Source organism: Temnothorax nylanderi, unplaced genomic scaffold (assembly GCF_030848795.1).
Source record: "Temnothorax nylanderi isolate EJ_2023f unplaced genomic scaffold, tnyl_v1.0 TNYL_tig0114_pilon, whole genome shotgun sequence".
NCBI classification, from domain to species: Eukaryota; Metazoa; Arthropoda; class Insecta; order Hymenoptera; family Formicidae; genus Temnothorax; species Temnothorax nylanderi.
The window spans coordinates 273,565-292,742 of NW_027249176.1; the positions used below are offsets into that span (position 1 = coordinate 273,565).

Below are 19,178 nucleotides of genomic sequence, written 5' to 3' on the forward strand. Positions count from 1 at the left end.
GCTGCTCGACGAGTGTGTCTATGTAATTTTATTTTTTAATTCATGCGTGCAATCAAACGTCCTGCCCATTTTAATTTTTGAAAATATATGAAACTTAGATTTATTTACTCTATGGTGACTTGTTAATTATTAAATATTTACACGATATAAAAATAATTTGTTTTACATTTTCTTAAAACTTTGTACAACACTTAGATTATAAAATAATTTCTCTCGTATTGTAAGCCAATTTCTCGTCTGTGCCTTTTGGATTTTCCGTAGATACTTTCGTAACGTATCGTTCTCCGAGATTGCTGTACCGTGCCACTTTAAGAAGACTGCCAAATACGCTTGCGACAATTCGAAATCCGTCTGTTGTTCCATCATGCAATGAAGCATCTTCATAAACTGCAGCATTGACAATTCGGCGGAACTCTCGTCCAAAGACAATGATTGAATTTCGAAATCGATGTTGCTAGGACCCATTGCCTTTAATTTCTCTATCACATCCGAAAAATTGTTGGTATCTGATTGAAGCAAACTCTTGTTAAACGAAGTAAGATTTTGTAAAAGCGGATGAACACTGGCAGTTTCATTGGTGTTTTCATTGCTTTTAACGTCCGTGAAATCGAAGCGCAGTTGCAACGACGCAACCGTAGGCAAGAAGAACGGCGCGGTCTCTGGAACTTTAGGCGGTTGCCTCGGCTTGTTTCTCCTTTTAATGATATCGATATCGAGTAAATTCTGCCATCTAGATTGAGCCACGGCGGACATGGTTATAAGATCGCTATCGAGCTGATCGGGAGACACGTAATCTGGCTCTTCGGCAACGACATCATCTTCATCGACTTTCTCGGCTTCTACGGAAGATCCAGGAAGTCCTACTTCGGGTATCACATCGTCTTTGCTAATGGCCTTTAGCGACACGTGTGAATAGAGCATACGATTCGACCACAGGAAGATCCCTACATTACGTACATGCGCGGTCGCAAGAAATTCTGCCGTCGGAGAGAAACTTAAAGATATACAAGCTTCAGGAACCTGCAAGTGCACGAGATGTATTATTAATATAATATTTTTCAATGTATTCTTTTCTAGTTCAAATAATATAAAGGTCGAAACAATATTTAGAGAAGTGAATGAAGAAGTGTGAAGTAAATGGTAACCCGATTTAGAAATCCTCCTATTACTTATCTATTTATTTATATAATTCTGATATTAAATTCACCTGAAAAATATCTATTAAGTGTGATGATGGTATGTCCCAAGTACGGATTGTGCAGTCCATAGATGCTGTGATTAACCACCTAGAGTCAGGATTGAAACACGCATCCATTACTCGTCCCTCGTGCCCTTGAAAATGCCGAACTATCTTCTTTGTATCCAGATCCATTAACACAACATCGAAATTTTCTAAGGCTATAGCCACAAGGGAACTCTCATTGTGATATCGTATCCATTCGATTGACTCTTCCAGTGTCAATGTCGTTCTTGCTGTAGTTATACCTGAGAAAGGATCACATTAAAATATAATTTAGAAGGGAAAAAAGGAAAAATAATCTCTTACGGCACAAGTACCTTTCTTTGGTTTAAAATCCCAAAACTTAATTTTTGCGTCTCTGCCAGCCGTAATAAGAGTTTGATTCAAATCGTCAACCATGACGCCCTTAACGGGACCCTCGTGTGCGCCATTCTCGCTTCCATAGGACGCTCTGTGGATCCCCGATTGAATGTTAAATCTATCAACGTGTCCCGTGTTGTAACCGATCACGACAAAGTTTCCACATCTCGTTAAACATAAGCTGGTCGCGCTAGCACTGTAATTGTTTTTGAATCTCTCAGGAAGCAACTTAAGATCGCCCATCTTTTGGAGATGAGACGACCACGTAGTGACCATGCCTAAACCGGAATGAGTGGCTGCTATGTTGCACCATTCCTTTTCCCGCGTCACTTCGGCTGCGAGCTCGGTTATTGGCGGCATTAACAACGGATCGTCGACCGAGAGACTCTTTTTCTTGGAGGCCTTCCTGTTAAACGAGGCTCTACCCAAGCTTTTGTTCAATATCTCCGTGACGGTAGAGAACAGCCGGAGTGAAGAATCGCCGCCCGTGGTCAACAGATAATTACCATCGTTTCCATAAAACCGAACGATCGTCGGAGGCTCGGCGTGACCTTCTCTGATTCTCAAGAGCCTGCCCGCTCCGTCGGCCATATCAAATATCCACAGCTTGAGAGAATTGTCAGGCGAAGACGAAACCAACAACGGTTCATTCGGTATGTATCTGAGACCCGTGACAGCAGCGTCGTGCGCATTACACAGCTGGCTCTCCACCATGCGTTGTTCCAAGTTCCAGAATACGATCTGGCCACCTAGACTGCCCGTCGCCATGATGGGATGGCCATCCGTACGAAAGCTGATGGATATCACCGGGCCCCAGTCCTGCACAAGCTCGAAGATGGTCTCGTCGTACTTGAGATTGTGCAGAATAACGTGGCCGTTGTTCAAACCTATGGCAGCCACGTCTATCGCGGGCGCTTGCTCCAACGCCGTCACGCTACTCTGCCATCCCTGGAACGTGTAGACCATCTTGCTCAGTTTAATGTTCCACAGCTGCAGCTGGCCCTGCTCGCTGCCCAGCAGGATCTTGTTCATGTAGGTATTGGGATGCATCAGTGTAGTTATCCTGAAAACATTGTTGCTGAAGTTCAACTCCAGCAGCAGACTCTCCTCCTTGATGTCCCAGACCTTCAGGGTGCTGCTCTCGTCGACGGAGAGCAAGTGCGCGCCGAACGGCAGGAGAATGTGGACCGCGCACTCGTGACCCTCGTAGGTGTGCTTCAATTCGGTTCCCCTGCGCCATGCGTAAACGTTGTTCGCGCTGGCCGTGTACACGTGAAACGTGTCCGTGGCCAGGCAGGTGATATCGTCCGCGTGGGTGCCCGAGACGCTCAGCAGGGTGAAATGTTTACATCCGTAAGTGTGGAATTCCTTGCCCACGCACGTGACGACGAGGTGCTCCTTCCTCCGGAGGATGTACCTCGTGACAAGCGGCACATGGTTGCTGACGTACCCGAGCGCACGATTCCGCGCGAATATCCTGCTCTGCACCATCGTGTATTACGAGAGAGAATCGAAAATTGAACGGTTACAATGATTACAATACACAATCATGCTTCTCGCGGCGTGACCAAGGGGCCAAGGGGGCGGCCATATTTGAAATCACGACTTGTGCGACAACGAGATAAACGCGCGTTTCAAGATTCCTTAACGTAGCGCGACCAATCAGGACGAAAGATCTGGACAAAATTGCCCGGATTGGCGTGTGAAGCCAATCAGAGAGCCTATCAAATGCTCATGTTCAACTGGGAATCGTGGATCGAGGGATCTAATTGAAAATTAAAATTTAACCAATCGGATCAAAACGGAGTAAGATTGAGGTTATCGAATTGGTCGATTTTCCAAATCTTCAATAAGTTTGATGATAAATGATAATTTGTAATCTCAATCTCTAATGTCCTATTCAACTGTGTCATAGAGCTCTTTAAAAAAATTTACACATAAATTTGATTACAATAATCTAAAATAGATAAAAAAAAAAGAAAAGAAAAGAAAAACTCCATCCTGAAGCTAGAATCAGTTCGGAAGAAAAGAAGTGATCGTCTACAAGACGATCACTAAAGATTTAAGATTAATAAATTAATCGTAAATCGAAGTATCAGAGAAGTGCATTCGAGAAATTGAAGTGATTTTAATATATTTTCTACGACATGGCGAACACCGGTCTACTAGTTTTAACAAATCCTGCGAAGATAAAATTAATGTTGTTTCTAATCCAGAAGCATGTTTTGAAGACGTTGTATATTCAATACCTTCCGGAAAAGAATATCTTTGCAGGAAATTACAACTCTGCGACGTTACAGAGGAAAGGGTCTGAATTTTCTAAGAAGATTGCCGACATATATATGTATACTTCTCCAATTGCCTCCAGTCTCGACGTTCGTGTCTTGCTCACCAACCTGAAATATCCTGATAGATCTGTTATAAACACGAAAAAACCGGTGGAAGTGGTAATCTTTGATCAGAAGTGCAGTGAAAAGGAGGCAGACACGTTCATACAGGATCGTTTAGCAAACAGATCGCAGAACTACCGCTTTGTTAATTTAATATATCAGAACTATCATACGTATACAGAACATGATGTTCAGAATGTAAAAACTTACAAGAATGTAGTGCTGGGTGGCACATTCGATCGGTTGCACAATGGCCACAAGATCTTATTAAGTGAGGCTGTCTTGCGTTGTACAGAAAAACTTACTGTTGGCGTGACGGATACTAACTTGATTACTGGTAAATTCTTCTAACTTATTCAGTTTAAGTCGATTTACTTTATAGTATATAATAATGCATTTGAATAGTTTTACAGATAAGAACTGTTAGACGACTTAATAATATCATTATGTACACACAATGGTACAATTATAAATGAAACAAATTATTTTCAGGTAAAATATTATGGGAGCTTATACAACCGTGTACGCAAAGAATAAAGGAAGTTAAAGAGTTTTTGGAAGATGTGGATTCATCGATAACATATAATGTTGTGCCTATTAATGACATGTATGGACCTACTAAGGAAGATCCAACATTGGAGATGATAGTAGTGAGTCAAGAAACGAAACGTGGAGGTGATAAAGTCAATGAATTACGTGCGCAAAAAAATTTAAGCAAATTGGACATTTATACGGTAGAATTAGCAATTGATGAAGCCCATAACAGATCCGAAGAGGCCAAAATTAGCTCTAGTAATCATAGAATACGATTACTTGGCACGAGGCTTCGAGCTCCTGTAGGTTTCCTACCGAGTATATACAATACACTATAAAAAATTATAAAATAATTGTCATATGAGATTTTCTGTATATAATTCTATATAAATTACATTTTATATAAATTGATCTATTTTATTAGAGAGAAGGGAGGAGTTTACAACCTTATATTATTGGTTTAACGGGTGGTATTGCGAGTGGAAAATCCTCAGTTGCTGAAAAAATGCAACAACTCGGCGCTGGTCTTGTAAATTGTGATAAATTAGCTCACGACTTATATTTACCTGGAACAGACTGCTTTCATAAAATAGTTGAACATTTTGGCTCTTCTATTCTTAACTCAGATGGATTTATAAATAGAAAGCTGCTTGGTGACATAGTGTTTAATAATAAGGTATTTAATTTAGTCTCATATGCTACAGTATCTATTATTGCATGTAATTTTATAGAGATATATATATTTTATGTAGGAACAATTGGAAAAATTGAATACATTAATTTGGCCTTTAATTTTGGAAAAAGCTAAAGAAGAAATAAATAATCTTTATCACAAGGGTCGTCATATTATTATACTGGAAGCAGCAGTTTTGATTCAGGCTAAATGGCAGAATGTATGCAGCGAAATTTGGACTTGTATCATTCCACAAGATGAGGTTAGTCCTCTCCTTGTCTTACATATAAATCATATTTTGCCTATGCAAAATACGTGGTGATAGGAATTTATTTATCTATTATTTTAAATTTCCCATTTTACGACATGTATAAAGTATTTATAATTGTTTATATAATCTAAATGTTTTTATAAACTCATGTTAAATATATTTATAGGCTATAAAACGAGTAATGGAAAGAAATGGATTATCTGAGGAAGCAGCGAAGTTACGAATTGAAATGCAACCAAGTAACACAGAGCAAGTTAAAGAAGCCAACGTTGTCATATGTACTTCATGGAGTCATGAAGAAACCCTAATACAAGTAGAAAGAGCATGGAGAGAACTAACAACTGATTTAGACAAACTACGAATTAAAGTTTGTTCCACAAATAACATGCAATCATTCCATGATATACATAATTAAAATATTGATACAATGATGAGGAAAATATTGGTAACTGGATGTATCTTTGGCTATAAATAACTACAACAGAGATATAGACATATTAATAACAAGAGTGCTATTTTTCATCGTTTATATAATTGTTACAAAAAAATGAACATTCTATTTAGCAAATAATATGTTGTCACTCAATATCAGTTTTTCTTCTTTGTCTTCGTGCAGTTTTGTCATTAGAGCACTTAGAAACAATCGAAAGTCAGTCTTTAATTTATCACCACCGTCGTCCACGTTACACTTGACATGAGAGACATTTGAGAAACTAGATGCTTTAAACATACATAATATATAATATTTTAAAAATTAATTTATACACAAGATTTCTTTATTTTTAACTATTTGGAAAATAGAGAAAAATCAAGGTTTTGTTGAGATTGGATTATTACTCTGAAATACTTACAAATAATTTTCGATGCGCTTGATGTATTATCAGGATCAAAGAAGAGTATTACACAACTATTTGGCCTTAATTTAGCTCCGCTAACGAAATAATCATAATATTCTCTCAATTTTTTCGAAGAATCCTGCATTTTTGCGCTATATACAAGTATCACGCCATGTACATCCTTACGTATAGCTGGCCAGCAATTCTTGAATCTGTTGAAACCATTTTTATAATATCTTGTCTTTTATTCATTCAAAATTCACTTTTGCGAAAGCATATATGTTATCGTTTACTTGTGATTTCCACTGCAGTCCCACAGCTCGAGATCTCTCGAGATGCGCTCATTATTCATTTCAATATCATTAATTTCAAATTCTAATATTCGAACACCTTGAGTTGGATGATAATCATATGGAATTTCCGTAGCATCCGCCAGAAAATTCGCTATTGTGGTCTTCCCGCTCTAAACAAGCACGGTGTGTATATACATATAATTCAGTTTGTGCATAATTTTGGCATAATTTGACAAAAGTAAGATTTAAAACACATCTTCATCCTCTTTTATATAAATATTCAATCGATGGATGCTCTTACCTCGGTTGGTCCTATCATTACCAATTTTAATGGGTGCATTGTTTGACAATATTGAAATCACATTGGTTGCAAGTATATTAACATTCCATTGCACCTGACGACTGTACACAACAATATAGAACGCATCATTGTTTGGCGATTGTTACTATAACGACCGTTGTCCCTGGTATGTATATGCAGAATTACTGAGAAAGCAATCACAGGCATATTATATGATTCGAATTAAAATTATATCGATTACACAATTCATTAAATTTATGGCAAAAAAATTTTTAAATTTATATATAGAGCAAGTTGTAGAAAGGATTAATACATATATTATTTGGTTAAATGAACGTGACGGATTAATTTGTTTTATCATGAAATAGAATTTAAAATGTATATGTTGTTTGTAACATATATTATTAAAGAAACGCTGTTTCTTAACCTGCATTACACACGCGCGCGCGCGCGCCTTGCAATTATAGTGTTTATTTTAACATAATGTATGTACAAAAATGAATATATGCTGTTTGTAGAGTTACGATATTTTATTGAATACATTAATATTTAATACATTCATTACAATACTGTCTTCTTAACAGTATTTAACACTATGTAATACAACAGTGGATTATGTAACCATTGTCGTTTTTATCGATAAACAACACATGATTCTAATAAAAATTGTAATTTGGTTATGGTTATTTGATCATTATACTATGGAAGTACACTTTGCTATTGTGACGTAAATTATTCTCAGTGAAATTTTTTTCTCAAATACTAAATAAAATTATATTAAAATATGTTTACCAAAGAAAAGTTTAAACATAATAAATTATAATTCTAACACGTATTTCATTATTCGTTTCATCAAGTTATCGTGTTTATATGATTGATGATAGACAAAAGTGATAAAAGAAAATGTTGAATGATTTAATATCCAACTTCTTATAATATTATTTTTTCTGTATTCTAAATCTATTAATATGTATCAAACATAATATACTTTTTAAAATAGTTACATTAATTGTATATTATATGTTATATAATATATTTTTAATTATGTATATATAAAATAATATTAAGGATTAATATATTTCAATTTTTTTTTATAATTTGTTGCATAAATTGATTCTCCTAAAACTAAAAATTATATACAGAGAAAATAACATCACAAGAAATTAGATGTCATTAAATTTATGAGTTATGTGACTCAATCTGTATATTTTGACATGTGATAACAACCATGTATTAATTTTCAGTATACATTTGTCATGTAAAACAAAGGTGAAATGCAAAAGAAATATGCAAAAAAATTCAAGATTGTCAACCTGGGTAAATAATACAAGTTGCTACAGCAATGTCGTCCAGTCACTAAAAACAATTAGTGATATTTTGTGAATTAAATTAAAAAAAACCATCTGTGTATATTATATTTTGACAAGTTGATATTGAATAAGATATTGTTCACTTTAACCGATTGCCATTAAATCTGGTTTATTAGTATCCTCTGGGTAAGTCAAGTTATATAATGCCAATAATGCTGCTTTAGCTGCCGCTTTCTTGGCATCTTTCTTGTTTTTAGCTGAAAAATAAAAATTGTTATTTATATATTGTTAATAACAAAAATATTTCATAATAATTCATAGAATATATACATACCTGTTCCTGAATATTCGACTCCATCAATGTCAACAGCCAGAGTGAACATTGTATTTGGTGGATTACCAACACGGCTGAGCTCTGCATATGTTAGTCCAGGCTTCATTTGATTCAGTAACATGACTGGATGTATATTCGTAGGATTAGGTGGAAGTTCCTTTTGAGCGGGAGTTTTAACAGCATTAGGACTATCTTTCTTAATTCCTTTTGTAGTTGGTAAACCAGGTCGTGGGACTGGAACTGAAGTTCCCTGATTATGCCATTCAAGAAAAAGTTTATAAAGTGCAAAACTGGCCAATGAACTCCATGGTATCTCATCTTCAGTACTCGTCGTGTCCATAGGGTTGCTATCGTCATTATTTTCTTCTTTTAATCCATCCATAGATGAATTAGCTTGCCCATCTGATTCAGCATCTATACTTGCTTTCATAGATGCTGCTGTCATTTTTTCAAGTAATAAAGCTTTTAATGCATTTTCAGCTGCATTTTGACGAGCAAGTGGTTTAGATAATCCTTGCCCAACGTAAGTTTTACCATCAAGCTATAAATGAATATTAATAAAATGTTTTAGAGATTAGATTTGACATAACGCATCATATTACATATTAAATAACATATATTGTAAGAATTATAAAATTTTAATTAAAATCATACAATAATTACCTCAGCATGAACGAGATAAAGTGAGTTTGGCATGGGTCCTTGCGTCTCAGGGAATGTAAATTGGACTCCAGCTTTCATCTCATTTAATACCATGATTGCATTTTTGGGTTGTAAGGTTTTCCTTAGACGTTGGTTCATACGAAGACGCTTTAATCTTTTATTTACTTTAACTACAAAAATAGTTATGTTAGTAACATACATAATCCAATATGAATAATTAGAATTTATTTTATATATCAGTGGAGAAATTCACATTGATTACAGGAGAATTTATCCTCAATAATATAATTGAGACAAAAATATTCAGTGCTCCTGAGAATCTTCAAATTTGCGCAGTGAAATGTCATCATAAAAAGAAAAGGATTTAATCTTATATTATTATACAAACAATGAATTATATTGCTGTAATTCTATTTTTTAAATTACAAATTCTTTAATTTATTTATGCTTATATTTATGCTTCACAGGATCTTTCTAATGTTATATGATTATGTAATTGAAGCTCTATATGTGTAATAATGTCAAAAAGATTATCAAAATCTACAACTAAAACTGTCTGTTAATTACTTACATTAAAACATTAGAATTATATATCTTCGTTATATACTTTTATATTATACAGATTGTTCTAAATATTCAAATTATAATCCTAAAGAGATTACAGAGATGTACAAAATTATACATTTCTATAATCTCTCTATTTAATTTAAAAATACTTACATCCAGGTACCTTTCTTCGCCACCTTGGTTGGACATCTTGCATGTCCATATCTATGTTGTCAAGCTGTTTCAAACTGTCATCCGTAACATCAGAATTATTATTAGTAGAGCTTGGAGAAGACTGAGAAGTCACAGGTGTAGTTTGTGCAACACTAGCTGGCTGTGCGATTGCTGTACTCTGCTTTAAGATCGGCTTCAATCGCTGTGGCAATGGACTTGATGCCTGTTGCTGCTGCGACTGTTGCAGTAGTTGTTGCATGGCCTGTTGGTTCATTGGTTGCTGCTGCTGTTGCTGCTGCGGTTGTAATTTCTGCTGCTGCTGTTGTAATGGTAACTTTTGCTGCTGTCCTTGTTGCTGCTGCTGTGATTGTTGTTGGGGCTTTTGAAGTAGTTTCGTAGATACCAGAGGTGGTGGTACTAGAATTGGCCGTGTTGATGCAGCTGGGATTTGCGCTGGCTGTTGTTGCGGTTGCTGTTGCTGCTGTGATTTGAATCCTTGTGAGTTTTGCATGTTGTCTTGTTTATAATTGCTTTGTTGAATGGACGTAGATTGCGATGCTTGGTAACTTCCTTGTGTATTATACTGTAAAACATAGGGTGGGTCGCCGCTACACAAGGAACCTCTACGGTTGTGCTACCCCACCAAGGTCTAGTATCGTATGTTAGAATAATTTAACGCTACCCCTATAGCTCATACCAACCATGTTACCTTTACTGTGGCCAACGTCTCTTTACTCATGACTGAGCTAAGTTTAAATGAAATTAAAAATATGCTATTAATAAACGATATTTTTTTACATAATTGATGTTTATAGGAAAGAAAATTAAAGATTATGTTTTTATTGTCAAATTGGAATATATATTAAGAAGTATAAAAAGAGATCAGTAAAATATTAAATTCTAATATTAATATGCCATAAAATTATGTTGTGGATTTTGATGTGAATATTGTAAATTAAAGGATCTATGTGATCACTTATTTAAATAAAAGAAACTAAGAATCAAGTATTTGACGCCGCAAGTAGAATGCTTATAATAATGTAGCATTTCTACCGAGAGTAAAATTTGCTTAGGCATGAGTTCAGCACGAACTACCAAGAAAACGGCCTACGGTAAGGTATGCTATGTGGGTAACTGACGACCTAGTCTTTGGTCGAATGCACCTCCTCGGTATTGTTGTATAGCTACTAGTACCTGCGTTGCAGGGAAGGGGACAGTAGGGACCACTAATTAGTACATGCAAATGGAAATCTTGTCGACAGCATATGGAATTTGAATTATGTATAAAAACAAGCATGTTATTATATTCTTCAATCTCACGCGCAATCAATATTTTAAGTTTTAAGTCAATACTCGAAAAATGCTTATTATTTGTATAATACACTAGACTTATTTAAGTACATAACCCATTTGATATGACATATTTAATTTTCTTTATTTTTTGAAAAAAGTTCAAATTTGTATTAATTATAAATTTTCATTTTAATATAGGTAGACTTATGGTTAAATAAATTTTGTTGTAATGTAAAAATTACATCTTTTTGAAGCATGTGTAATGTATAAATATTAATAAGTACAATACCAACACAAAAAAGATAAAGGAAAAGAAAGTTTTATAATAATTATCATAAAATAAAAAAATCTTATTAAATGACAAACAGTGAATATTATTTAAACACATTAGTTTTTAAATTTAGTAAGAGTGATAGACGGCCAATTTTCGAGCAATCAAAGAAAGACCTTAAAAAAATAAGTTAAAACAAACTTGTTTATCGAAAATTTAAAAGTTACAAAAAATTGTTAATGTTTCAAACCATACTTGGACTTCTTCAGAACGTTATAACAAAAACCACAAAAAATCACATTAAAAAGTAATAATAATTACATCCTACTGATGAAAGAAAATCGAAATGGGGTTTACATTCAAAGCGTTGGAATGATTAATCGGAAAACCGAAGTCAAAGTTGAACATAATGATAAGTCAAGAATTAAAAAATAACCGAGATGTTAAAAGTAAGGTAACATTTCAATTATGAGAATTCGTCAAAAATAACTGTAATAACAAATACATTCTTCGTTGGAAAGCACAGAATGTAAGTCCAAAAAGTAAAAAGAATTAATGTTCAGTAGGTAATATGTGTAATGATAAAAGGAACGTATGACCAAACTTACAATTGTTAGTGGTAACTAGACAGAAAAGAAAATCAGTATGAAAGCCATATAATAAAATTAAAAAATAATCAAGCAAAGAAAAGAGACTTACATATGTAGTCAAAATTCAACGAAGAGAAATGATACAAAATTCTTTATCTAGCGCAAGTATTCGACCAGTGCGACTTAGAATAAAATGTTCATTAAATGAAAGTCACAAATAATCAACATGTCATTGCTTATGGCTAGAAGGTGGCAGGGCACCTTTTAGAAATAAACAATAACACATCTTGATTATTTAACGAACATTTTACTTTCAGTCAGCCGCACTGATCGAATACTTGTGCTAGATATAAAATTTTGTATCATTTTTCTTCATTGAATTTTGACCACATATGAAAGTCTTGTTTCTTTGCTTTAACATTTTATTTTATTATATGGCTTTCACTGATTTTCCTTTCTGTCTAGTTACCACTAAGTTTGGTCGTAAGTTCCTTTTATCACCACAACATATAACCTACCAAATATTAGTTTTTTTTACTTTTTGAACTTACTTTCTAACGAAGAATGTGTTTGCAACAGTTACTTTTGACGGATTCTCATAATAGAAGTGTTACCTTACTTTTGACACATCTCGGTTATTTTTTAATTCTTGATGTGAACTCCATTTCGGTTTTCTTTCGTCAGTAGAATGTAATTATTATTTATTAACATGATTTCTTGTGGTTTTTGTTATAATGTTCTAAAGATGCCTGGTTTAAAAAGTTAACAGTTTTTGATAACTTTTATATTTTCCATAAACAAGTTCGTTTTAATATATTTTTTAACGTCCTTGATATTTGATTACTTGAAATTGGCCGTCTGTCACTCTTATTAGCTGTTGCTTTCATCGAGCGTAATATAATTTCTTTTATTTTTAAATTTAGCCTAAATAAATTTTATTAATATTTGTTTTCCACATTTATCTATGTAGAATTGCAATACGGAATACTTTTTGTTTTTATAGAATAAGAAGTATATATCTGATACAATTATATATCGTCTATGAATAAACAATACTGCCTGTGACATTTTTTTTTCAAATGCACTTTTTGGCTTCGATTGTTTCGTATCATCCATTCCATATCATCATTTCACAGGGTAAAGTCGTAAATAATCACACTTATTACAGATGAGTTTCAATGTTCATTCAAGAATGTTCATTACATAGATAGTTGTTGTATATTTCACTTTTGGCACAGTTTTATATCTCTTCTGAAAACTTTACTAATTATCAGACGGTATTGTTTATTCATTGGCGATATATATAAATAAATAAAATATATTTAACAATTCATAAATAATTGCCATTTCTTAGCAGTTGCTTTTGTAATAATATATTTAACCATGTATGATAATGATATATTTACCAATTTTTATATTTTTGAAGAAAAATGGGATAGAAAGCTTTTTTTAAAATAAAATTATAAAAGATTGAGTAATTTAACCCTTAAATATACAGGTTTCTGTGAGAAAAGTATTATTAATCATATATGCTTTTGAACGATATCCATTTCACATAAAAAAGATGTAGACATAATTTACCGATTTGCTCAAACTTTAAAGAATATTATGTATAAAGCCTTGTGTACACGATACTAGAAATCGGTCCGAGTTTCGGTTTAAGCCAATGAAACTGCTGCTTTTCTGTAAGAGCTGCAAGTTGATTGGCTTAAACCGAAACTCGGACCGATTTCTAGTATCGTGTACACAAGGCTTAAGATCCATATATTATGTTATAATGTGCTATATATATTATTACATATAACATTATATTGATAATAAAATAGATATGGTATTATGCAGGAAAATGAAGAAAATTAATCTATTGAGATTTCATGGAAAATATTTTAATCAGAAACAAAATTTGTTTAAATCAGAAACATAATTTAGTTTTAATGTTTTCTGCGTTAGTAAATACATCTATATTTAAGGGTTAATTACATATAACAACATTCTTAAACCATTCTTTCTGTATATCTTTTACAGAATTCTGAAAGCACTTGTCTAAGCTTTTATTCCAATATATAAATGAAAATAATTTTACAATGGTAATGTCTGTGCAACTATTCCTATTTTTTTTCAAAAGCAATGGCTGTGCTCATACAGTAAAATAATTTCAAATCAGAATTACTGCATTTGGCTTACATTAACATTGCGCGGACACCGTAGACCTTTTAAGGCACAGTCGATTTTTCATTTATGATTCCCATGGAAATGGAAAAAAAAATTGCAACAGTTCCGGCCTATGTAAGTATAGAAATCACTTTTTTGAAACCTTAAAGATGATACATGAATTTTATAGATTTTTTTGTAACACAGAAACCCTTTCAAAAACCCTTCGGAGTTAGTCCCAGGGTATCCCTCAGGATGAGTGCTCCAAAAAGATGGTGTCCACGCAGTATTAATAGACCATCTTGCCTATTTTTACTTATTATGTCAATATAAGATTGTGTATCGACATAATCATATGTAAAAGTATATAGCCATAGATATTGTCACATAGATAAAAAAAAAAGAAAAAAGAGAGAAAGAGAAGACTTACAGGCATTATGTAAGATCCTTGGCCTTGGCCTTGGCCTTGGCTTTGGCTCTGGCCTTGGCTTTGGCCTTGGGGATTGTTTGGATTTCGTCCTGCAACACCGAATTACTTATTAATACACTACAAGCATGAGAGCATAACACGTGTGAATTACGAGAATTTCATTCGTTCTCTCGGTCGAAAGAGAGAGAGAAAAAAAAAGTTTTCTGTCGGGATATCATTGTCAACCGAGCGCGCACGTAAGTCGCACGGTCAATGAACGTAATATCTCAGTGAATTGCGTCGTCGCGATTAGTAAATAGCGACGTCACGCCATGTTCTCGGGCGCTGCAACGCGAAAGCTCACGGATGACCGCCATTTCGCACTAACCGGCGCGTATTGATTTTTTTTCCCCCTTCGCGAAGACTTCACTTTCGCAGTTCACTTATCGCGTTGATCGCCGACGTTGATCGCGACGCGACGCGATGCGACATACGGGGCTACACAGACCGGGGTTTTCATTATATGACGAAAATCCATACCGTTGCCGTAGCTCTGGTTTTGCCTGCTTCGTGTGTACATCTCGATCGGAGCAATAAGCGCTACGCGGATCGCCGACGGTCAAAACTCCAATTCAGTTGGCGACGTGAAAAACAAAATCGGTTGGCAGAGGTAGCGGGGTACAGAGCAGTACGTTTAACTCATGCAGCCAGCTGCTCAACACTACTATTCTTACGTGTGTGGATAATTCAGTATTCACTTCATAGCATACTCGGCGCACTAGTTACCGTGTCATGTAGGAATGGGAAATGACGCCGGTCGCTTGGAATGTCGGAACTCGGAAGTAACGAGTCCGCCATGTTGATTCTCTGTCGCGCGGCATAATACGACACGCGTTTTCTGATCAATTCATACTGTTATACAAAGTTATAAATTAAAGTACGACTTAAATTGTGTAAAATGCAATTGTTATTTCGTTGAATTAATAAAATACTACGATATACAAAAATAGTAAAATAAAAGTGACTTTCAATTTAGAGATGTGAATAGACATGTAATTTAACATAGATTTTAATTATATCACGTGCTAATTTTAATTGTTCAGAAACTTCTATGAACGTTTCATATACAAGTCTTCATGCTCAGTCACGATCTTAAACTGTTCTCCCTATTTCTAAATCAGTATTAGAATTGATATTATCATTTTGAATTGATCATAATTAATATTTCACAAATATAGGATTGAAAAGATTGTTCATGGATATTTTAACATGTATAATTCTATTATAATTTAGAGTTTATTTTTCACATTATATAAAGAGCAAAGAGGCACGTTTAAAATTTTTGTTGCACTTTTCCATAACATTGAAAAAAATTTGAGATAAGAAGCATTATTTAAAAAAAAGAAATTAATAGGCATACATTTATAGGGTAAATTATAAAGATTTTTGCATTTTTATCAAGAAAAAAAATAAAAAACAAAAAAATATAAATTAACAGTTAATAAAATATTAATGTATTAATATTAGTCGTTTACAAATATGATTTTTTCGCTTAATATGTTGTTTCAAGCTCTTTAATTAAAATTTTGCGTATCTTATTTTCATTATATACCTAAAATTTAAAGATATAGAGACATTATCTAAATGACACTGAATAACAGAAATGTCATGTCCACAATTGCATTGTATATTGTACAAAATTCATATATTGATTTCAATCAAATAAAGCATACAGTTTTCTAGATTCAGAGTAATCCCTCCATTTCTTGCATAAATTGCATATATGCATCATCCTTCGTCTTAGGTTGCGTTGTTCTGAGCGGCTGCGCTTCCGGTAACCTTTCCGTAATCCTGGAGATATTGCTGGATTTCTTCTTATCGTCTCTCTTCACGCGCAAAGACGTCGGTAAAAATCTAGTAACGTCAGCAGCCAGATTTCTGATTTGTGGTTTTGCCTCGATAGTGGTGGTACTTTTTCCATCTTTGTCCTTTCTGTTGATTAGCTGTGGTGCAGCAGAAAGAACATTGGGTGTCTTGGGTTGTGTAGTAGTTCCAGATTGCGTTTGTATCTGAGGATTTGCTATATTCGACATATTCGACATCTGCATTTGCGGCAATGGCATTCTAGGTATACTTGGAGGTCCGGGTCTCAATATTCTCGGCATTCCAGGTGGTGGACCTGAAAGTGATCATTCGTATCCTTATATTATCTCATTTGTGTGTATATGTATAAAACTTAGATTTACAAGTCGAATTTCTATTAAAAGGTACAAACTTTAAAGTAAAAAAAAGTTTAAATAAAATGCAAGAAAGAATTTAAATATATCACCAGGTGGTAATCGGAGCCCGATACGAGGTGGGGGCGGCGGTGGCATTCTAAGATGTAATGGCGGCGGAGGTGGTCTGTAAAGCAGAGGTGGAGGCGGTATGCCCATCGGTGGCATTGTGCTATGTTGTTGTGCGTGCTGAGCATGGGGATGAGACGAGTGTTGCCCATGACCAGAGAGATGCTCCGATGCCCCAGGCGGTTCTACCTCTTCGTCTTCTCCTTTATTATTAGATTTATTATTACTAGACTTAGCATTGGGTTCGTTTTCCGTCTCGAGCAACGACAATCGCGCATTCAGATCTTGAGCACGCTCGGTCTCCCTCTTCTTATGGACGACTTCCATCTCTCGCATAAACTGATCAATATCTTGTCCCGCCATTGCCAACATTTTCTGCTGCAATGTAGTCGGTTTGACTTTTGCCATATCTCTGTCCTTCTCTTTCTCCTTTTCCACATCTTTTTCCTTGTTCTCTGACTCTTGTTTGTCTTCCTTGTCATCGGCGAATCGTATTGTTCTCGATTTTGCTGGTGGATCTTTTACCTGTTGATTTTATAAATATTAAAATTATTTTCCGCTTATAGCGAGACAGAGAGAACAATTGTTAATTCACTTACATTTTCAACTGTATCTTCATCATCGCTTGATAGTTCTGGAGGTGGAAAAGGTGGTACACCAGGAGGCTCTTTATTGGGTGCCAATGTAGGCATAGATGGAGAAGCTGCATATGCACTGGTCTTTTTTAATATACTTGGCGGTACAGGAATATTCATTATAGTATGGTGTTGCGATATGTAATGAGGATGAGGTGGATATATATGCGCAGGTGGTTGTGGCATATCTGGTAAGGGAATCTGTGATGTTAAGGAACCTGTGGAGAAATTTACTACTTGTACTAAAAATACACTGTAAAATTGTACTATAACAAAACATATATTAGTTGCATAATTTTTCGGAATAATATCTAACTATACCTACCTGGGTACATCCTGGATATGTCATTAGCAGCCGATGGCAATGGTATTTCGTCAACTTGCACTTGCTGCGCATGCCGCACAGCTTCAAAATAGGAAACCAAGTCTATCCTTCTACGTTCATACTGTATCAACTGATCCTTCAGCTCTGCCCATTTTTCTTGATCGTCCTTTGCCTAGAAGACAAAAAGATAATACGCTGATTATATCATGGTACAATCCAAATTTCAATTTCTTCATAAGCTTACCAATACTTTATTGAAGAACATTTACTATTACAGTATTTATATACTTACATACATTTTTAAGACGCGGTCTAAAGTTTCCTTAAGTTTCTTTCGTTTGTCTTTCAATACTTTCTCATTCAAGGGAGGTGGTTGCATTACGTTATACTCTAAAAATAAAAGAATAAATATGTAGAAATATATCATATTCATATATACATGCTATATTTTAAAAATTGAATTATCTCTAACCCATTTGATCAATCTTCTCCATCTCTTCGATAATCTGCGCTGGATCTTTGCCTTTCAAAACAGCCGCTCTTACTAATTGTCGTTGCTTTTTATTCTTTTTTAATTCCTTCTTACGGGCTTCCTTTCCTAAAATTTAAGAAAAAATTAGATACTTTACAACCTCTCATTTGAAGATTGTGCTTTCTTAAAGATATTCTTTGGTTAGACGCTTGGTTATGTTCTCGGTTACTAACGTGCTTGATCAGTGGGATTCATGTATTTCCCACTTTTCGTGGTGTTGATCGAACGGCGCCCCATTTTTCACAGAATTTGTTCTATTTTTCGTAACAGTCGGACCGACACTGCGGCTCAATTAATTTTCGCAAAATCTCGACCTTATTTAAGTCGACTCCGAAGAGGAGCGCCCAGTGCTCTAAACTAATGGTAGTCTTGACTCTTGATTAGAAAACTATAGCTTTAATCCTACGGATAAATTGCAGGCAATTAGTGCAATTACGAAATGCATCGCTACGAGTTGCTGCACCAAGAGCACACGGCAGCGGAAAGTCTTTTATTTAATTTTATAATAAAATATTCGAATTTCTGACAAAATCAGTCTCGAACGTTTTTTGCGATAGCTTGCTGCGTTCACAAAATAGTCACAACGGTGCCCAATCATCCATTGGCCGTGTTCAGCAGAATGTTAATTTGCAACTGTTGGAAGTTTTCTCTGGTTTTCTCTACTGAGATAGGACTATTCCTCTAGATCTAAAAATGTAATCC

The 19,178-nt window shown here is 34.7% G+C and overlaps 5 protein-coding genes across 8 annotated transcripts; 1 reads left to right on the forward strand and 4 right to left on the reverse strand.

Moving 5' to 3' along the window:
• Positions 1 to 13: 13 nt before the first annotated feature.
• Positions 14 to 3,206, reverse strand: LOC139776207 (WD repeat-containing protein 36). The gene is made up of 3 exons (XM_071712743.1): positions 1,558 to 3,206; positions 1,208 to 1,485; positions 14 to 1,020 (listed from the first exon to the last, which is right to left on the reverse strand). Exons 1-3 carry the CDS (start codon positions 3,089 to 3,091, stop codon positions 163 to 165), a joined length of 2,670 nt encoding a protein of 889 aa, XP_071568844.1. The 5' UTR covers positions 3,092 to 3,206; the 3' UTR covers positions 14 to 162.
• Positions 3,207 to 3,343: 137 nt separating this feature from the next.
• Positions 3,344 to 7,417, forward strand: Ppat-dpck (Bifunctional Phosphopantetheine adenylyltransferase - Dephospho-CoA kinase). 3 transcript variants are annotated; one of them, XR_011719034.1, is made up of 6 exons: positions 3,347 to 4,327; positions 4,483 to 4,826; positions 4,949 to 5,200; positions 5,277 to 5,459; positions 5,635 to 6,780; positions 7,018 to 7,417. XR_011719034.1 is itself a non-coding variant. In XM_071712748.1 (5 exons), the coding sequence occupies exons 1-5, from the start codon at positions 3,748 to 3,750 to the stop codon at positions 5,881 to 5,883; spliced, it is 1,524 nt and encodes a 507-aa protein (XP_071568849.1). In that variant the 5' UTR covers positions 3,344 to 3,747; the 3' UTR covers positions 5,884 to 7,417. The 3 variants fall into 3 exon arrangements, 2 of the variants coding, with proteins under 2 accessions (XP_071568849.1, XP_071568848.1); XM_071712748.1 differs by having other exon boundaries at positions 3,344 to 4,327; positions 5,361 to 5,459; positions 5,635 to 7,417; XM_071712747.1 differs by having other exon boundaries at positions 5,635 to 7,417.
• On the reverse strand, positions 5,958 to 7,040 carry LOC139776214 (intraflagellar transport protein 22 homolog). The gene is made up of 4 exons (XM_071712753.1): positions 6,899 to 7,040; positions 6,598 to 6,767; positions 6,320 to 6,516; positions 5,958 to 6,188 (listed from the first exon to the last, which is right to left on the reverse strand). The coding sequence occupies exons 1-4, from the start codon at positions 6,935 to 6,937 to the stop codon at positions 6,025 to 6,027; spliced, it is 570 nt and encodes a 189-aa protein (XP_071568854.1). The 5' UTR covers positions 6,938 to 7,040; the 3' UTR covers positions 5,958 to 6,024.
• Positions 7,410 to 15,449, reverse strand: LOC139776213 (uncharacterized). Of its 2 annotated transcripts, none has more exons than XM_071712752.1 (6): positions 15,180 to 15,449; positions 14,661 to 14,749; positions 9,926 to 10,406; positions 9,206 to 9,375; positions 8,543 to 9,083; positions 7,410 to 8,465 (listed from the first exon to the last, which is right to left on the reverse strand). In XM_071712752.1, the coding sequence occupies exons 1-6, from the start codon at positions 15,217 to 15,219 to the stop codon at positions 8,353 to 8,355; spliced, it is 1,434 nt and encodes a 477-aa protein (XP_071568853.1). In that variant the 5' UTR covers positions 15,220 to 15,449; the 3' UTR covers positions 7,410 to 8,352. The 2 variants fall into 2 exon arrangements, with proteins under 2 accessions (XP_071568853.1, XP_071568852.1); XM_071712751.1 differs by having other exon boundaries at positions 9,926 to 10,508.
• Positions 15,450 to 16,305: 856 nt separating this feature from the next.
• On the reverse strand, positions 16,306 to 19,031 carry LOC139776210 (uncharacterized). Its single transcript, XM_071712746.1, has 7 exons — positions 18,650 to 19,031; positions 18,417 to 18,542; positions 18,237 to 18,334; positions 17,945 to 18,116; positions 17,584 to 17,837; positions 16,969 to 17,509; positions 16,306 to 16,818 (listed from the first exon to the last, which is right to left on the reverse strand). The coding sequence occupies exons 1-7, from the start codon at positions 18,711 to 18,713 to the stop codon at positions 16,385 to 16,387; spliced, it is 1,689 nt and encodes a 562-aa protein (XP_071568847.1). The 5' UTR covers positions 18,714 to 19,031; the 3' UTR covers positions 16,306 to 16,384.
• Between the last annotated feature and the right edge of the window lie 147 nt (positions 19,032 to 19,178).

Bases quoted from the DNA above. Each gene is read 5' to 3' on its own strand.
- LOC139776207 (XM_071712743.1), bottom strand. From the start codon at position 3,091: ATGGTGCAGAGCAGGATATTCGCGCGGAATCGTGCGCTCGGGTACGTC. The intron at 1,486-1,557 runs GTACTTGTGCCG...ATCCTTTCTCAG, and splicing joins GGATTTTAAACCAAAGAAAG to GTATAACTACAGCAAGAACG. The intron at 1,021-1,207 runs GTGAATTTAATA...GTGCACTTGCAG, and splicing joins ACTTAATAGATATTTTTCAG to GTTCCTGAAGCTTGTATATC.
- Ppat-dpck (XM_071712747.1), top strand. From the start codon at position 3,748: ATGGCGAACACCGGTCTACTAGTTTTAACAAATCCTGCGAAGATAAAA. The intron at 4,827-4,948 runs GTAGGTTTCCTA...CTATTTTATTAG, and splicing joins GCACGAGGCTTCGAGCTCCT to AGAGAAGGGAGGAGTTTACA. The intron at 5,201-5,276 runs GTATTTAATTTA...TATTTTATGTAG, and splicing joins ACATAGTGTTTAATAATAAG to GAACAATTGGAAAAATTGAA.
- LOC139776214 (XM_071712753.1), bottom strand. From the start codon at position 6,937: ATGCACCCATTAAAATTGGTAATGATAGGACCAACCGAG. The intron at 6,768-6,898 runs GTAAGAGCATCC...GTGCTTGTTTAG, and splicing joins TAATGATAGGACCAACCGAG to AGCGGGAAGACCACAATAGC. The intron at 6,189-6,319 runs GTAAGTATTTCA...GTATGTTTAAAG, and splicing joins AAGCGCATCGAAAATTATTT to CATCTAGTTTCTCAAATGTC.
- LOC139776213 (XM_071712751.1), bottom strand. From the start codon at position 15,219: ATGTACACACGAAGCAGGCAAAACCAGAGCTACGGCAACG. The intron at 10,509-14,660 runs GTAAGTCTTCTC...TATGTTTTACAG, and splicing joins AAGGATCTTACATAATGCCT to TATAATACACAAGGAAGTTA. The intron at 9,084-9,205 runs GTAATTATTGTA...ATTCATTTATAG, and splicing joins TTTATCTCGTTCATGCTGAG to CTTGATGGTAAAACTTACGT.
- LOC139776210 (XM_071712746.1), bottom strand. From the start codon at position 18,713: ATGGGGCGCCGTTCGATCAACACCACGAAAAGTGGGAAATACATGAAT. The intron at 18,117-18,236 runs GTAAGTATATAA...TTTGTCTTCTAG, and splicing joins ACCGCGTCTTAAAAATGTAT to GCAAAGGACGATCAAGAAAA. The intron at 17,510-17,583 runs GTAAGTGAATTA...TAAAATCAACAG, and splicing joins ATGAAGATACAGTTGAAAAT to GTAAAAGATCCACCAGCAAA.